We start from the raw sequence: 18,112 nt of genomic DNA, 5'->3' as shown, positions 1-18,112 counted from the left end.
AGATAGAGCCAGAGCAACACGACCTCCTCTCCATGCCAGATAGATAGAGCCAGAGCAACACAACCTCCTCTCTACGTCAGATAGATAGGGCCAGAGCAACACAACCTCCTCTCTATGCCAGATAGATAGAGCCAGAGCAACACGACCTCCTCTCCATACCAGATAGATAGAGCCAGAGCAACACGACCCCCTTTCCACGCCAAACATATAGAGCCAGAGTAACACGACCTCCTCTCCACGCCAGATAGATAGAGCCAGAGCAACACGACCTCCTCTCCATGCCAGATAGATAGAGCCAGAGCAACACAACCTCCTCTCCATTCCAGATAGATAGAGCCAGAGCAACACAACCTCCTCTCCACGCCAGATACTGTGGATAAAGCCAGAGCAACACAACCTCCTCTCCACGCCAGATAGATAGAGCCAGAGCAACTTAACCTCCTCTCCACGCCAAATAGATAGAGCCAGAGCAACTTAACCTCCTCTCCACGCCAAATAGATAGAGCCAGAGCAACACAACCTCCTCTCCACCATGGAACCTTGAGAGAGTACCAGATTTTTTTTTTTTTATTTTTTTTTTCCAGTTAAGGTTGATCCACCTGTTGGTTTGTTTATAAGCTGTCTGATCATCTGACCACTCATGTTTCTGGTCTCATTGGATCTATTTTTAGATCTATTTTTAGTGAATATCTAGAATAACATCTCGTTGATGCATGGTAATAGACTAGATATAATAGAAGGTAATAGAAGTTAAAATGATCATCACATTATATTATCAGCCTACAAGCAGTAATTAGAGGGAACTCACTCTCTCGAACTCTCTCGCATGATTAGCCCTCCGGCTTTATGCACAAATTACATTAAATACTAAACATTATATCCCCGCAGCCAGACTGTCTTATCATGTGTTAATTACAAAATCATCCCATACTGGTTTTCAGCACTCCAGGGCTTCAGTTCTCCAAATATCAACCAATCAGTGCAGCCCATCTTTTCACAGCTATAGCCTTAACAGTGACAGCAACATGAGCGCACATCTCACAAGGTGCTGTTCTGTCCTCCTCTCCTTGTGGTGGTGAAGTGGCTCAACTAACAGCCTCGACCTGATTAAGAGGCCTCCCTCAGGTGCCAGAGAGACCATGTGTCACTCGGTATCTAGGACACAGGCTCGAATTTTTCGGGTACATTCTACCCAAGAGACTGCCACGTACTGTACAGTATGTGTTACACATCATGGGATGAAAGCTCCTCATACTTGCGCGGTTAAAGCTGCTACTGTAACTGCAGCAGCTCTTTTTATGTCAGTTTAGTCGTATAAAGCGGAATAAGAATTAAATTAAGAATCTGGGAAATGATTACCAGTGATAAGTCCGACTAAATAATACAGACACTTTTATATTCATGCTTGTATATCATTGAAGCCTCCTTGAATTCTGTGCGTGTGTGTGTGTTTGAAGGTAGCCACAGTGCCGTCAGCCCAGTCGTTGCGTCTCCTGGACTTCAGCTTCAGTGACTTTGACCTGTCGGACACGGAAACCACGCTGGCTACTGTTCGTATGTTTGTCGACCTCAACCTGGTCCAAAACTTCCAGATGAAGTACACGGTAAGAACTCACCCAGGATGATATTAAAGTAGATTATTACACGGCTGTGTTGAATACTCGATTCTGATTGGTCAATCACAGCGTTCTGCGGCCTGTAATTTCTATATTACAGACCGTTGCTATGTATAACAGACCGTTGCTATGTATAACAGACCGTTGCTATGGGTGCAGCTCTGATGTCGGACTCTGGCGGACTGTTTTTGTGTCAAAATATTGATTTCTTAAGTAAGTAGCCGTGTAATAAGCAGGATAATGTACTGCTAGCGGGTCATTGTTGTGAAAGAATCCCCTTCAGGGCGATGCAGCATCCCCCTGTTGGGGATTCCTTCACAACAATGACCGGCTCGCTGTACATTATCCCTTACTTATACATTAAAATGCATGAGACTGTCTCTGTCCACCTGTTCATCTGACACTTTGTGGTCCACAGCAAGATAATCTTGACAAATACTCTGCAGATTTCCAGTTCCAGTCAGTAGCCGTGCAGCATAGGTTACCAAGGTGATCTACCCGGGTTAAAAGTGAGCCGTGATAAGCCCATATAGCTGGAAAACACACTATTGTGGTTTTGCAGTACACGCCCCTGGACTCCTTATGTTTGCAACAACAAGAATAAAAGCTGAACTACATACACACATCATAAATATAAATGAACCAAAAGGTCGTGCCTGCATTACATTACAATAATATACAAAGGCTTTATTATTATTATTATGAAGGGGTATCATGAGAACCACAAAACCACGTTGTCCTGACATGACTTTTGTTGTTGTTGTTGTTCTCAGTACATGTCATGGAAAAAAAGACAAGAGCAACTTCCTGTTTTATTCATTGCAGAAAACAATGTGCTTCTCATTATCGGCAGCATTAGACCATTAGAACATGAGTGTGTGTGTGTGTTGGATGATGAGTGAGTGCATTTAGTGAGTGAGTTGATATTTGTGTATTTGCTGCATCCTTAACTCAGAGACCACACAGACACAACGCCATCACACACCTAAAAACACTTTTCCCTCCAAAAATCACTCACACATTCGGCCTCCGTTACCGCCGTCCGTCAGACTCACCGCTCTCCTCGTCCGGTGCCAGCACCGCCTGGTTTGCTGGCGGGGTTTGGCTTATGTCCTCAGCACGCTCTCCTACGTGAAGAGGTCCTTGTCTGTTTGGTGGCTGACCTCCGGAGTGCCTGCGGAAAGAGAGGCCTCATAAAGAGAGCCTTTGATTGGAGGAGATTATGGCTCTCCGGCAGCGCCCGGCTGTCAGTTTGACGTTAACACCAGGAGCCGACACACTGACCACCCCAGAGCATCACACAGCCTGGGGGGTTAAACTATATAACATGTTATTATTCATTACTATCCTAACATATTTAATGTTGAGAGTCATTCATTATAATCTTAAGATCAACATGTAAATGAAATGAAACATCATTTGAGTTTAGTTTGGTGTGTTCAGGAGGTAGTGTAGCAAAGACTAACAAAGCACAGAGCATTGATTTGTTGGCAGCGTGCTGCGTCTTCAATTTCAGAAACGGCTAACATCCTGACAGTAAAATCCCTTTGCTCATCACTTTTTCTTTCTACTGCTGTTATTTTGCACACCGCTTATAATGTAGGTTTGGTAGTTTTTACTTTAGTCATACAGTTCATCTTGCAGCTAAATGAGTCTGACTGATTCAAAAAAAACATTGACTTCCAGACGAGGGAACAGGAAGTGCTAACTCATTTCCAGGTTTTAGGATTCATTCCTGCAGCACTCTATAATAAAGCTCTTAGAACTAGATTCTGTGACAGGGGCCCTACCTGCCTTACTCAATATTGTACTTTAGTGGTGAAAAATTACTGATGAATTAGTCAAATTACCAGAACCAGTTGACATGCAGTGAATCTTGGGGATAAATCTTTTTTTCCTGGTCTTTCTCTTTTCTTTAGAATTTATGCCACTGGGTTCTGAGCGTGAAGAAGAACTACAGGAAGAATGTGGCTTATCACAACTGGAGACACGCCTTCAACACCGCCCAGAGCATGTTCACCCTCCTCAAGTCAGGACGCTTACAGGTCGGTGTCGCCAATCACTGCTTTCAGACGAGCTGATTTGTTAAAGGCAATATGTTTTACTATTATGTTCGCTTTAAAGGACCACTTACTTTGCATCATTAAGTTTATTATCTACAAATGTCACACGCTTCACTGCAACTAATTTTCAAAGCATATCAATGATTCCCTACCTTCAAGACAGCCAGAGGTTTCAGTTGGAGAACTGAACTTGCTGATAATAATAATAATAAAAAAATGCATTGCATTGAACAATTTATCGCCTTTTTGATAATGCATCCAAGAATTAATAGTTTGCTATTGAAAAGCATTGAATTCAACATAGATAAACAAGACAGTATCACATCCCAAATGGCTTCCCTGAATGCATCACAATTCTCGCTTACATCTGCATTACCATGCAATGTAGAAAATCAACCTAAAAGCCTATAGTGTGTTTTAGTTGGCAGTAATGTTAATTTACATGATTTGTACCTATAATGGATGGTTAAAAATCTCCTACATCACTAAGAATACCCTAAGAACCCTGAATACTAGTGGTTCCTGTGACACAAAAACATAATTTTTTGCATAAAATATTGGCAGCTATCAGCAGCTACAGTCTGGAAATATCAGTGTCGACTACGCTCCGGTGTAAAAGCTGTTGTGCCATATGCAGAAACGTCTGTGTTGTCCATTCCAGGCGCCATGCTGAGCGCCCACACTGCCAGCAATGTGTGGAGAGTTACAACAGCACTAAGTGTACACAGCTATGAGGCTTTTGTTTGGTTTGATTGTCATCTGTTAACCAGCTGCCATTATGTGGATGTAATGTGTGTGTGTGTGTGTGTTTTCACTCCCATCCTTTCCTTTCACTTAATCCACTCGTTTGTCTCCTGACAGAATAACCTGAGTGATCTGGAGGTCCTGGCTCTGATGATTGCGACTCTGTGCCACGATCTGGACCACAGAGGAGTCAACAACTCCTACATACAGAGGTACAATAGGAGAGCATGAGTGATATGTATGATTGTATATGCATGTGTGGGAGCACACTGTATCTACTCATAGTGTTTTTCATACATCTTGTGTGTGTGTGTGTGTGTGTCCAGGAGCGACCACCCACTGGCCCAGCTCTACTGCCACTCCACCATGGAGCATCACCACTTCGACCAGTGCCTCATGATCCTCAACAGCTCTGTAGGTGCACTCACTCACAGATATACATAGGGAGCTTTCCAGTCAACCCATCATTCTTCCCTTTGCAGCATCCCTCTACCTACCAACGACCAAAATAGAGAAAACATTAGAAGGACCAGCTGTCTGCAGTTACAGTTACATGTGAGTGTAGCAAAAGGAAAAGCTGTCACTATCATCATGGATATGAGTGTAGTAGCAGGAAGACAGAGGGAACAAAAGCATCAGGCAAATGTCTTTTCACGTCCGGATTTCATCCTCATCACAGTTATGCAAAACGTGACATTAGTTGACCTTTCACCACTTGCAGCTGATTCTGTATGCAGACGCTTTCAAGACGCTTCATCTCCCTCTCCTCTCCTGGTGTCTCTACACGGCTCCCTGCCAGCCTTTAGAAATCATTTCAACATCTGCACAGTGTTGTTTTTCACAGATGTGCCGTGATCCTACAACAGCAACTACTAGATGTTCTGTTTATGTTCCGGTTTCCAGTTAAAAGTTGGTCACGCCTTTTCTATTGCAGAAGCCAGAATCCATTGCCAATACCAAAATGTACTACAAAATATGCTTACGAGACGTATTGATATTTTTGTATTGATCCGCCCATCCTCACACGCTGTCAACTGTTTTAATAGACTTTTATTCTTGTAGAAGGTAGTTCCAAAGACAAGTGTTCACTCTTTAAATGGAAAATTTCAATTCTGTTAGCACCACAAACATACAACTGTATTGGTGGAGGCAGAAAATCTCTAAACCCAGTTATATAAAAGCTATTTTATTGCATTTTTGTGTATTTTTGTAATTTATAATCTCATAACGGTGGCTTTACAGGGTAAGCCTTTATATAAACAATGTTATCTGTGATGTGTATGTGACATAAAACTGTAATCCGGCTGAAAGCACTTCAGCACATCTTAAACTGGGTTGCAGTTCAAATCATTTCAACCTGAAGTCGCCAGTGGGTTCTGCACGGGGAAAACGATGGTCGTGGTAGCGGATGTTCACTGCAGGCCTTAATATTGTTGCCGTCTTGCTGCAGGATACCGGATCTCTCCGTCTTATTTATTAAGCCTCTTCTGCTCATTTTCCAGCTGCGAGCCTACCAGAGAACACTCTGATGGCCCAATACAATGTATTGCTCTCATCTTTATGGCCTCAAAACAAACTCTAAATACACTCCCAACTCCACAGCACCACTTAACCCCGCCGCTGCTGGACGCATTCAGACATATTCACATGCAAACACACACACACACACACACACACTGTTGCAAACCATGTCACACGCAGGCTGAAAGGCATTCATGCATGCACACACTCTTAAAAGCACTTGAAATGGAAGGGACATGGAATAACGTGTCTAACTAATATGCTTATAAACACTCAACACTGGATTTAATTGTTTGACTGTGTGTGTGTGTGTGTGTGTGTGTTGTCATGGCAACCCCTCGGTGGTCTATCGCAGAACAAACTGCGGTCAACACTATCAGTACATATTATCTATTCCTTAGAGGGCTGCTATCTCACTCTGTGTACACACAGTCAAACTTTCATGTATGAACTCTACTGTATGTGTGTGTAAATCATTAAATAACATACAGAGCTGTTTCCTGCTGTTTCTCTAATCTCCAGGGAAACCAGATCCTGAGCGGTCTCTCCCTGGACGAGTACAAGGCCACTCTGAAGATGATCGAGAGGGCTATTCTGGCCACTGACCTGGCGCTGTACATGAAGTAGGTACCAAACGTCAAGCCCAGATGGAAATCTGACGGGAGAGGGGTAGAGAGCGGGAAGACAGAGGACGAAAAGTACATTTGGGCAAGAGGAAGAGAAGGGAGGCTACTTAGGAGTATTTTGACTGGAGGTGATTCTATTCAATCAGTGCTTTTTTCATCTCAAGAGAACAGCAAGAACTCCACCATGCTGATAACGTCTTTATTACAACTCACTTAGATTACTATATAGAAATTTTACTTATGGGGGTTTACGTGTTCAAACTGTATTTTCTGTAAGTCTTTCAGTTTGGTGCATTGGACTAGAAAGTTGAATAACATGCAACATCCACAGTTATGTTTTGGTGGACTTTGGAAAAGATGAAAAAATGTTGGTGTAATATAGCAGATGTCTACACGCTTACCTCTTCCTTCTTTCACTCTTTATTTCACATGCATCTACCTCAGTGATTGCAGCTCTTATCTAATCCCTCTGTCAGTCTAGACAGTGGGTGGTAGAGGAGATACTGTAAGTAGTTCACATACGGCATGAGGATAATTATCTGCTGTGTGTGTTGTCAGGAGGCGTGGCGAGTTCTTTGAGCTCACCAAGAACAGCCAGTTCGTTTGGGAGGACGAACAGCACAAAGAATTACTGAGGTGAGTACAGCACCAGTCCTCCAAAACTCAAAACATGTGCCTCTAAACTAAGTGACTTTCTGGTCAAATCTATAGCGAAAAAGTATCAATCTTCTCATCTCATTCTTGGAAAGAAAGCAAATAAGTGTATTTCTCAAAATGTAAAAAAAAATATTAATTTAAGAATATACTCCTGTTTGACTTCCAGCACCATGAAGTCACTGACAATGATTAGATGTGCCCTCATGCTATGAGGAGCTACTGTTGACTGTTATCTCTAGCCTATAGGGTATGGAGTTGTGGATATCAATGTGTGTCAATGTATCTCCCCCTTCAGGTCAATGCTGATGACTGCATGTGACATCTCAGCCATCACAAAGCCCTGGCCAGTGCAAAAAAGGGTAAAACATCCCACATGTCCCTCTTGTGTGTTATATTTTATGTGTTGGTTGAACTTCCGTTTTTGGTCTTCACTAGTGTACAGTTTCCCCTGTTCTCTTCTGCTTTCATTGGCTAAGTCTCTATTGAATGACAGATGATAGAAAGCTGCTGATCTGATGTCTGTCGGCTGAGAATTGCCAGCATGTTGCACTTCAGGTTCCACCCTAATCAGTGATTTCACAGCAGATGTTTTGCCCTTTGGAAAACTAATGAGGAACACCTGCTGTGACATCACTGATTGGGGTGCAGCCTGAAGTGCAACATGCTTAAAAGGTTTCTACTGTTCAGCACTTCATATCTTTGTCTCTCTTTCATATTTCATATTACCATTTCTCACTCGATTTACTTATTAGCACTCTCCCTCTGTCTTTCACTCACACACATCATCGTCCTCCTTGCTCATCTCAGAGCTGTTGCTTCATCTCCCCGCTGACCTCTGTTAGTCTGCACCTCGTTAGGAACCACACACACACACACACTCTTGTATGTGTGTGTATGTGGTTGTGTGTGTTGACAAGTGAGTGCTCATTAATAAAAACAGCTGTGTCTCCTGTCCTCAGGTGACACCTTAAAAAAAACATTCAGGGAAGTAAACATGCAAATATGTTCTCTCATTAAACACGCACTCTCATCTGCCAAAACTAAAGGGGAGATTATTTCCTCTTTAGTTGAACGTAGGAGTTCCCGTTTAGTTGTCAGATGCAATTTGAACCATTAGTTTAAATTTAGTGGATTGTACATTGATACATTAATAGTTTCTTCTGTCCTTTTTGGAACTAAAAGTGTTAATATTGTAAAATATATAAGTCCTTGATGTGCTGAGTGTCCATTGAATTTTCTAATCATCATGCTTTAGGTTAAAGGTTTGATTTGAACTCATCGGTGTCTTCTCTCTGACGCAGATTGCGGAGCTGGTAGCCACGGAGTTCTTCGAACAGGGGGATAAGGAGAGGCGAGAGCTAAACATTGAGCCCAGTGTAAGTGCAGTGTGTCTCTTCAGGGGTTATTCTGTGTGACAAAAACCTCTCTAAGGGTGCTTTCACACCTGTAGTTCAGTTCATTTGGTTCAGCCCTGTCTCCTAAAAATTACATTCCCATACAATGAAACTGCAGGGAGGGAGGGAAACGTATTTTTGTTGCTGATTATGTATGTTTTTGACGTGGTGGATGACGGAGATGGCCGTTTTGTGTCCCGTGTGAACTTATTTTAATTTACGTCGGTAACTTAATAACATAACAAACGTAGTAATTTTAAGCCAAACCATGATGTTTTGGACTAAACCTAACCAAGTAGTTTTGTTGCCTAAACAAAACAAAATAGTTTGGTTGCGTTTTTTGTTTTGTTTCAATTTACAATGTTAACTATGTGTTAACAACGGTTTAAAACTGCGACTGTAATCCGGGAGAAAATACGTTTTCCTTGAAACATAATTGAGAATGCAGTTTAGTTATATGGACACTAGGATTGTTTGGTCCGGACCAAGGAAAAACATTATACATTGCTGCATTTTAGTTCTGGTCCAGTTCCTGTTCACGCTGACTTTTTACAAACGAACCAGAGGACAGGTAACTCACTGATTGGACAGTTTTTGGGAAATGAGATTCTGGTGACTGACAGAAGTTTATGCAGGACTTTAATGCTTCTGTGTATATTTACAGTATGTTCTTTGATTAATAACTGATTATTGCTAAAATCACATCTGCCATCAGAAAATCCTGTGGTTGGTTCGTTTGCTTTCACACCACAAATGAACCGCACCAGAATCCACTTTGCACCCAGACCCAACTTTTCAGTTGCTCTCTACCTTATATCATTCTCAAAATCAGTCTCCTGCCAATTTGTCTGTGCCTCTCCCACAAATTACCTAGCGGGAGAGGCACTATGTAATTGGTGTGAATTGCTTGCGCGCTGATTGGTGTGATGATTGTGTTACTGCTGGCTGTGCAACAAATTGCCCCTCTGGGATGATAAACATGACCTTACCTTACCCTTGTCCATGCAGAGAAACTAACCAGTTATCAGTTATCATGATTAATAGATGATGAAACCAGACCTATCTCCAATCTGGTTTAAAATCATGAGATGTCTGGAATCATGTGGGAGCGTCCTATTCGTTTAGAAACTTGGAAAAGCTGCTGTCAGTAGCTGTGGCTCCTTGAAATAGCTTACCAGAGGAACTTCATCAAGAGACTGAATGAAATGGAAAATTGTTGTCATTTCAAACAATTGAAAGCAAACCTTTTTTGCAGTCTTCATTTGGTTTACATTTATTTTATTTTTATTTTTTATCCTTTCACTTTAGGACCTGATGAATCGTGAGAAAAGAGATAAGATTCCCAGCATGCAGGTGTCCTTCATTGATGCCATCTGCACTCAGTTATATGAGGTACATTAACTAATTTAACTTGCTGTGACTACTGTTTTTGTCTCTGGAAAACCACTGCACCCAATGAATAGCTGAAAAAAAGGCATTCTGCCACCGTCAATGGTGGACATTCATCCTATTATTTCCCGCTTGCTGGAAAGATTCATTCATTCCCTTGAATGATCCATTCATGATTCATTCAGTCCCATAACATGCTCTTGTTAAAATGTCTTTGTCACCGCCACAGACCTTGGCTGGCATGTCGGAGTGTTGCTCCCCGTTGTTGGAAGGATGTCAGAAAAACCGGCAGCATTGGAAGCGTTTGGCCGAGGAGTGTGAGAAGGGGCTGGTTAACGGCTTGGTGTGATTCCAACAACCGTTTGTTTTTTTCAACCAACACACATTTTCAGGGTTCGCCCTGTCTGACATGGTCTCTCAAAATGTTTTGAAATTAGCATGATAACTAAAAGGAGAAATAAGATGCTTCGTGAATGGAAGGTGGCCAAGAAAAGATTATCTGGTGAAAAAAAGCACTAGATTTGGTTTACATTTGGATACACTTGCCTTCAACTTTACCAACCTTTGATCAGGTTCAGGTCCCAACTTATGTCAAGAGTTTTTCTAACACATTCAGAATAATTACAGTCTCCTACAACTTTGGTCTTATTTGTATAGGTTTGTCCATCCTTCCTATCTCTAATAATAACTCACCAAGTTAATCACTCAGATCTGGTAATGTGGCATCACTAAACAAGACCAAAAGACTATGAAAATAAGACCCAAGTTATCATATCCCTTAACACAAAACCTTAAAGAGATTGTTACGTTATCTTAAAGCAACAGTGTGCAACATTTCAGGGGATCTATTAGCAAAAATGGACAATAATATCCATAACTATGTTTTCATTAGTTCACCTGAAACTAAGAATCGTTGTGTTTCTGTGAGCTAAGAATGAGCCATTTATATCTACGTAGGGAGCGAGTTCTCTTCACGGAGTCCGCCTTGTTTCTACAGTAGCCCAGAACGGACAAACCAAACACCGGTTCTAGCGAGAGCCTTTCACGTTTTTACGTTACTTGAAAGGCCACCGTGGTTCTTCGACACACTTGTGAAACTTTGCTAACGTGAGTCGCAGAGTGCAAAACCGTGCTACCGCCAGCCGCCAGCTGACGTCCATCGCTCCTAAAGTAGTGTTACTATGGTAAGGATGGCCTCTGAGCAAGGCAAACGGCGTTACGGTTTAAGGGAGGAGTGAGCGGAGGGGTACTCAGTTGGTTGCAATCTGCAACCACACCACTAGATACCGCCAAAATCCTACACACTGCACCTTTAAGTTAACTGTTAGGTAAAACTCCCCGCTGTCCCCTCATGACACATAATCCTTGTTTCAGAGGTCATGCTCATTTCGCCAAACTTTGTGAGACCTGTCTCCCTATCGTCACCATTCTTTCATGGCTGTCGCTCACCAGAGAGAATCAGTCAGAGTCAGCACTAAGCTATATTTATTACAATAGCCATTTTTTATTTTTGCACAGAGTGACTTCTTGAAGTCTCACTTAACATTATCTCTCACAGGTAGTGAACTTTAGGGCAACACTGAATGGTGAGACGTAGATCCCTGGGGATCAGCACCAGTACAATGGGGATACAGATAATGTACTTACTATATATACCGTCACAATAATCTTAATAAGCTTGTCAAATGTCTTCGTTCACAGAACACACACTATAAGGGTTTAAGTCTTTTGTAAGATTTTTTCTCACTCATTGTCTTAACTATTGTATATTTATTTTTGTTTTATATATTTATTAGAGTTTCTATATTGTACGGTCATCCTTTTTGTCAAGAGCACACAATTCTTTATATAGGAAATGTAGTTTTCATACTTTGAAAAAATGCTATCTCTGCTTTTTTGAAGGACCTTTCTTAGGAACAACTTTCAGATGACATTTGGAAATGTATTGTTTTGTGTTGTTTGAAACTTACATTTTTTTTTTTTTTTTAAATGTAAAAGAGCCAAAGAATAGGCCTGCAATTTTTAAATGGGTCTACATGTTTCCACTGCCTTGTGATAAAATAGGACCAATTCACAATTAAAAGAAAGAAAAAAAAGTTTGTATTTGTCCACATCTCTCTGCACCCGTTAATGCTTCCCCACTATAACAGGGTGTTAGTTTACTTTTTTTTTTAAATATATATATATATATAAATGGAAGTCTTATTATGGAATGAAATTTGGTGAGAAGTTATTTCCATTTTAAATGAATTCAGAATATATCAGGGCTGTCTTAGTTTAAAGTCACACTCAATCACATGGAGCAAAAAAAAAACTGCATATGCATACAGTGCATTCAGAGCCACTTTTTCACATTTTATTATGTTATGCTAAAATTGTTTATATTAATTTTTCCCTCATCAATCTACACTCAATACCCCAAAATGACAAGGCAATACAATTTTAGAATTTTTGCTAACTTAAAAGAACAAAATGAGATATCACAAACACTTTGAATTTAGCTCAGGTGCCTCCCATTTCTCTTGATCATCTTTGAGATGTTTCTACACCTTTGATTGGAGTCCACCTGTGGTAAATACAACTGATTGGACTTGATTATGAAAGGCAACACACCTGGCTGTCTGTCTATATAAGGTCTCTCAGCTTAGACAGTGCACATCAGAGCAAAAAAACTGAGCCAGGAGGTGGAAGGAACTGCCTGCCTGAGACAGCATTTTGTTGAGATCTGGAGAAAGATACAGAAACATTTATGCTGCATTGAAGGTTCCCCAAGAGCACAGCGTTCTCCACGATTCTTACATGGGAGAAGAGGCATAAATATGCTTCTAGGGACAGTCAAAGCTCCACCAGACTCCGTGTTGCGTTGCACACTACAGCCTATGTTTAAATGTCCTGGGAGGGAGTTGACATGTTGATACCCTTTAAGATCACTTTGGACAAAGTTGCCTTACTGAAGCTCAGATGAACAGCAACATTTCAAGTTTCATTACAAGGTCAAGCAGGGTCCTGCCTTAAGTGCAACGGGTCTGCCCACGCGGTTATACGATGTAAAGTGCATAAGGGTTTAGATTTCAGTAACCACACACACAGGTGCATTTTAGTAACAGCAACAAACAGGCTCGACAGCCCTGTCTTAACTTTGTAGACTCACATGCTCAGAAGGCTCATTTTTGTATCGCTGGTTGTGTTTTGTATCTTGAAGTCTCTGGACTGTAATACATGTGCCTGTTGCCTAACCTCTGTGCTTCTTAAAAAAAAACTAAATATCTTATTTCCTTACTGTTTTGTTGCATGTACATGAAGGCATTACACCAGTATACATTTTTTTTTTTGTTTTTTTATATAAGAGACTTGCAATGTAATATATATATGATGATATGGTACCATTATGAGGGAGGTGTTCCACATCTGCAACTGTCGACACCACTGAACACTGTGAGCCAAGTAAATGTTTTGTTTTCTCATTAAAGAATAATGCTTATTGTCTATGTGTTCAGTGTATTGTTCTATAACTTGACACAATACAGAATCAACCAATGTGGTGCGCTGCCACCTTCTGGTCAAAAGCAGTAAAACCACAAAAAAAAAACCTTTGTGAAAGACATTTATTTATGACATTTTATAAAAGTTTAACATATAAACCACTAGTTTCTAAAACAGATTGTGACAACTAGAAGACAAAAGGGGGAAATTATAGTAAAGAAAAGAGACAGTTGTTTTCTAATAGACAGATAACTGCTTATGAGAAATATTTACATCAGCGTAGACAGAGCAGGTAGCTGTCACGTCCTTCTCAAACAGATCAGTGAGACAAAGTGAAGACGACAGCAGGAGAACAACTGGGTTCTCTGTGTACAGGGTGCTGGACAGTGAGGTAGGACAGGGCACTGTAACGTCTACTGCTTTCTATCAGAGGGCAGTGGTTGCAGCTCATAGGTTGGAGGGGGGGGGGGGGGGGGGGGGGGGGGGGGGGGGGCGATCACGGTTCAGAGGTCTAAGCTGAGTCGGTCCTCTTGTACGCCACCATGCTGTTCACCTTGTGGATGGAAGTGGTGAAGGAGCGTAAACGCACCTCCTCCGATTGGTCGATGATCTGCGGCCCGGACTCTTCCCACTTCTCGGGAACTATCAGGTCTTTGTCTGTGTAGACAAGGAGGTCAAATGCACCTGGAGGAGGAGGGGGGCAAGGATTAGTCCACTGACAATTTTAGTCAACTGTCCATAATCCAGAACTGAAACCGAGACAAACATTGGTAGAAAAGGTTCTGATTACTTACATGGCGTCTCCAGCAGCGGCAGGAACGTAACCGTGGCGGTTACCTGCCTGATAACTGAGCGGATCTCCTCCTGAATGGTCTTAATGGACATCTCTCTGGGAGCACTGGGTGACACATGAGACGTGAGTTAACATGCGTGGTCTAAGTACTGTGTACACACTGAAGGGAGGCGGTGTGCCAGTGAGAACGGTCAGGCCATGAACATGTGTACAATGGTATCAATGTTACTAGTCAGCTGAGCATGAATGGAAACAGCTCATCAACCAGATACCAGGGGGACTTTAGTGCTCCGTCTCTGAACTAAGGCAACAGGATTCTGCCCAAACACAGTGTACAAGCTCGTATTGATATGATCAGCTGCCTGCATCCTACAGTCAACTTTAGTACTGCAGAAATCACAACAGGCTTTATTACAACCACTGCTTTTAACTTTTCATTATGAATACCCTAAACAAATGCAAACGGTTGCTTATGATAATGCTGGCAATATTCTTTATTTTTCCTTGTGTGTGTAACTAACAATGTGTTAATCCATCTCTCACAACTTTCTGACTTCCTACCCTGTCAGTGTCACTCAGACCAAAGCCCATTGGTTCCTACCTAAGACATGAATCTTTAAAAACAAGTCACAAATATATATGGTTTCATTTTTAAAAACAGCCAAATAATTCCCCTACAACAGCTGGCCACTGTCGGGGACTATTTTCAGCGGCGGATGAATACACGTTTGGTGCTGTAGTATCTGTGGCAGCAGTATCGTGTATGTGGGATTGAGTCAGAATAAACTACAGTGTGTGTGTGTTCATGGTAATGAAGGATCATGTGACACAGTGTGGCTCATTGATGTGTTTTTAACAACAATGGAGCTCTATGAGGAGGAAGAAGAGATATCCGGCTTTGATACGCACACTGTAACACTCATATGGGGAAATTCACCAGACTTAAACTGAGAAAGTGTGTGTGGCCCTGGCAGATGAGTCATGACTGCCATCTGCTGGAATCTGATTGGACTCCAACTCATTCTGAGAAATGTTGCCATTAGTTTAAATATTATAAATCCATAAAAATATCTTTATTTCTTTCATCACCTAAACTCAAGAGTAATCTGAAATACTACTAAACTATTTGAAAGAATGCTGCTTATTTAATAATAACTAATAAACTGTTGTAACTCAAGTAGACCGTAGAGGAGCTGACCTGTTCTCCTTGGCTGATTTGTCACACTCGATGTCAAACTGCCATCTCTCCAGCACCTCGTTGGTTTCCAGACATGTGATCACCAACACCAACTTCTGCACCGTGCACTCAAACAGCCAGTCTGCAACACAGAGAACAAACACATTCAATGACTTGTACGATGACATATGAATAGTCTGAATGAGATCTAATACAATACAGCCCTTCTTCAGTCAGCACAAAAAAAACAGATATGAAAACAGTGGAATATACATACATTTATTTCAACAACTCAGAGACTAAATTAAGTTATCTGTTGCCTTTATTAATGTGAAACGACAACATGAGATCATGAAAAAAAATTCTTGCAGGGCCACCTACAGTGAAAATCCCCTGGGAGGGCTGTGGAAAAAGCCCTAATGTGAGTCATTCAAGGTATAAAGAAGCAATCTGCTGAGGGCTACCTTTGAGCTGAGCCACCACGTTGGTCAGGTAGGTCTTCAGTTTGGTATCAGTGGTCAGTTGAAGGCTCATGTTGTAGTTTGTGACTCTGGTGAATGTCTCTGGAGGATATATGCCCCGCTGGTACAGGATGCTGTTGATGCCAAATGCTGTGGTGGAAGAGAGGGAATCAAATGGCTCACAGTTAAACAGGATACAAAGTGGAGATATAGGAAAAGAACACAATCAAATTAGATAATACACCAAAACATACCACATCTGGTAAAACTACCGCACATTACAGTGTCAATCTCAAAGATTCTTATTTAAACAAATGTCTGTTAAGTCACTATCTATAGCTAAATGAGGTAAAACAACGCTGACTGAGCCTATGGTCCACTGATGAAGCGATATATATATATTTGCAGTATTGTGAATGGGTGTCAGCGGTGACATTCCTGGTAAAGGAATGTCACCGAGAAATATGACAAAGAAAATTCCAATATCAATAGTCCGCACTTGCCAATGCATACCCAAATATGTTTTTAAGTAGGCATCTGTGTTTCGTGTTACCATACCCCAAAATTGTGTATTGTTTACACCTACTTAACAGTATTTCTTTCTCTCTCTTTGTGGGAAGAGTCAAAATGCAAACAGGGGCAGAAGGACGTCATCAGTAATTTACTATGAAATTTGAATAATTTAAATAAATTGGATGGTTATTCTAGGAAGATTGACATTTCAAACTGTGTAATTAGGAGGAAATAAATTCAGATTGAAGACCCATTTAGCTGCCACAGTCTACACCAAGCACCCAGACACATCACATAAATGACAAAACTTGAAGATCATGTACATAGAAATATATAAAAAGGTATGTAGGAGCATTGGTTGAAAAAAACAAATATAGATAGATAGTAACTTTATTAATCCAGAGGGAAATTTAAGTTTCCAGCATCACACTTCCATAGTGCAAAACATGGTAGTAAAAAAGTTAGTAGTGCAAAGTACATATAAATACAATATAGTGCAGGGTAGCTTAGTTTATGAAAGTGCACAGTTTGCATGATCATCTGTCCTGCAGACTGTGCATATGCACTGTGAAAACATATAATAGCATTGGAAACACAGTGATCTAACAGTATAGTGGTAGTAGTTTCTACATTTTCACCAAGATGATCATGTGAATATGTGAACATGTTTCTAGCCTCATATTAAAACACATAATAACTAAACTAGTGGACTTTGGTTGTCTGTATGATCAGATAAAGAGTGGATGACTGCCATGTGGAGTGTTAAACCAACGTTACACTAACAGGCCTAGCAGCATAGTAGCATGTCTGCGTGTCAAAACGTGCTCAAAACGAGCTGAAAAACAAACATTAATACATCAATACTTACAGAAGAACTCGGCCACCAGCTCGGCGCTTCCCTTCAGAGTAATCCCCTTCAACGTGCTGGTCATTTTCTCTCTCTTTTAGGTCAAACTCTTCACAGTGAATCTTTGTTGTGTTTGTTTTTACCCGCCGTCCAGTTTGAAATCTGTCAGCTACGCTCTAGTGCGCATGCGTGAACGTGATTACGTAATTACGTCATTTGGTGACGTGTCAATTTACGCTGACGGTCTTTTGACACTAGAGGGCAGCAGTGCATAATTCAAGATTCAAGATTCAAGATGTTTATTGTCATGCTGGTTATTATACAGGTACAATCGTGTGAAATGCTTTTTGCTGGGAAGCTCCATTAAAATAATAAGTTATATTACATTTATAAAAGCAAATACTTTGTACAAGGGCTTATTAAGAACATATACATTAAGAACATATACAGTATAAGATATATTTTTGTGTGAGAAGGTGTTGTGTGAATTATCTATTTAAATGTCCAGATAAGAAAAAAGAAAAGAAAACAACAATACATTACATATAATGCATTGCAATACAGGAAGCACTATAAAAAGTCATGATTAAAAGATATTAAAAACATGTCATAATTAAAAGATATTAAAAACATGTAATTATTAAAAGATATTAAACACATGTCATGATTAAAATATATTAAACACATGTCATGATTAAAAGATATTAAAAACATGTCATGATTAAAAGATATTAAACACATGTCATGATTAAAAGATATTAAAAACATGTCATAATTAAAAGATATTAAAAACATGTAATTATTAAAAGATATTAAACACATGTCATG

General features: G+C 40.7%; 2 protein-coding genes and 1 long non-coding RNA gene across 7 annotated transcripts in view; 2 read left to right on the top strand and 1 right to left on the bottom strand.

The window, feature by feature from the left end:
• Nucleotides 1-10,956, top strand: part of pde5ab (phosphodiesterase 5A, cGMP-specific, b) — a 57,594-nt gene extending 46,638 nt beyond the window's left edge. For 3 of the 5 annotated variants that reach the window (XM_037757763.1, XM_037757764.1, XM_037757761.1), the window contains exons 13-22: nucleotides 1,458-1,604; nucleotides 3,536-3,661; nucleotides 4,541-4,635; nucleotides 4,750-4,837; nucleotides 6,467-6,567; nucleotides 7,129-7,206; nucleotides 7,523-7,586; nucleotides 8,529-8,603; nucleotides 9,930-10,013; nucleotides 10,240-10,954. In XM_037757763.1, the coding sequence (XP_037613691.1) occupies nucleotides 1,458-1,604; nucleotides 3,536-3,661; nucleotides 4,541-4,635; nucleotides 4,750-4,837; nucleotides 6,467-6,567; nucleotides 7,129-7,206; nucleotides 7,523-7,586; nucleotides 8,529-8,603; nucleotides 9,930-10,013; nucleotides 10,240-10,359 (978 nt within the window). In that variant the 3' untranslated portion in view covers nucleotides 10,360-10,954. Of the gene's footprint in view, nucleotides 1-1,457; nucleotides 1,605-3,535; nucleotides 3,662-4,540; nucleotides 4,636-4,749; nucleotides 4,838-6,466; nucleotides 6,568-7,128; nucleotides 7,207-7,522; nucleotides 7,587-8,528; nucleotides 8,604-9,929; nucleotides 10,014-10,239 lie in introns of all 5 variants that reach the window. The other 2 variants (XM_037757762.1, XM_037757765.1) reach the window with 2 other exon arrangements.
• A 312-nt stretch (nucleotides 10,957-11,268) lies between these two features.
• Nucleotides 11,269-13,496, top strand: LOC119481163. Its single transcript, XR_005205116.1, has 2 exons — nucleotides 11,269-12,865; nucleotides 12,914-13,496. It is a non-coding gene; the product is annotated as an uncharacterized LOC119481163 (long non-coding RNA).
• A 101-nt stretch (nucleotides 13,497-13,597) lies between these two features.
• On the bottom strand, nucleotides 13,598-17,476 carry mad2l1 (MAD2 mitotic arrest deficient-like 1 (yeast)). Its single transcript, XM_037757822.1, has 5 exons — nucleotides 17,306-17,476; nucleotides 15,928-16,074; nucleotides 15,485-15,605; nucleotides 14,288-14,391; nucleotides 13,598-14,177 (listed from the first exon to the last, which is right to left on the bottom strand). Exons 1-5 carry the CDS (start codon nucleotides 17,367-17,369, stop codon nucleotides 14,005-14,007), a joined length of 609 nt encoding a protein of 202 aa, XP_037613750.1. The 5' UTR covers nucleotides 17,370-17,476; the 3' UTR covers nucleotides 13,598-14,004.
• Between the last annotated feature and the right edge of the window lie 636 nt (nucleotides 17,477-18,112).

Source organism: Sebastes umbrosus, chromosome 22 (assembly GCF_015220745.1).
Source record: "Sebastes umbrosus isolate fSebUmb1 chromosome 22, fSebUmb1.pri, whole genome shotgun sequence".
Taxonomy (NCBI): Eukaryota; Metazoa; Chordata; class Actinopteri; order Perciformes; family Sebastidae; genus Sebastes; species Sebastes umbrosus.
The sequence above is the reverse complement of the archived record's forward strand: the minus strand, read 5'-3'. Positions and strand labels throughout refer to the sequence as shown.

What these genes read in the sequence shown, in the direction of transcription:
- mad2l1 (XM_037757822.1), bottom strand. Translation starts at nt 17,369, where the DNA reads ATGACCAGCACGTTGAAGGGGATTACTCTGAAGGGAAGCGCCGAGCTG. An exon ending in CGTGGTGGCTCAGCTCAAAG is followed by an intron (nt 15,606 to 15,927) that starts GTAGCCCTCAGC and finishes TCTGTGTTGCAG; the next exon opens with ACTGGCTGTTTGAGTGCACG. An exon ending in GCCGCTGCTGGAGACGCCAT is followed by an intron (nt 14,178 to 14,287) that starts GTAAGTAATCAG and finishes CTCCTCCTCCAG; the next exon opens with GTGCATTTGACCTCCTTGTC.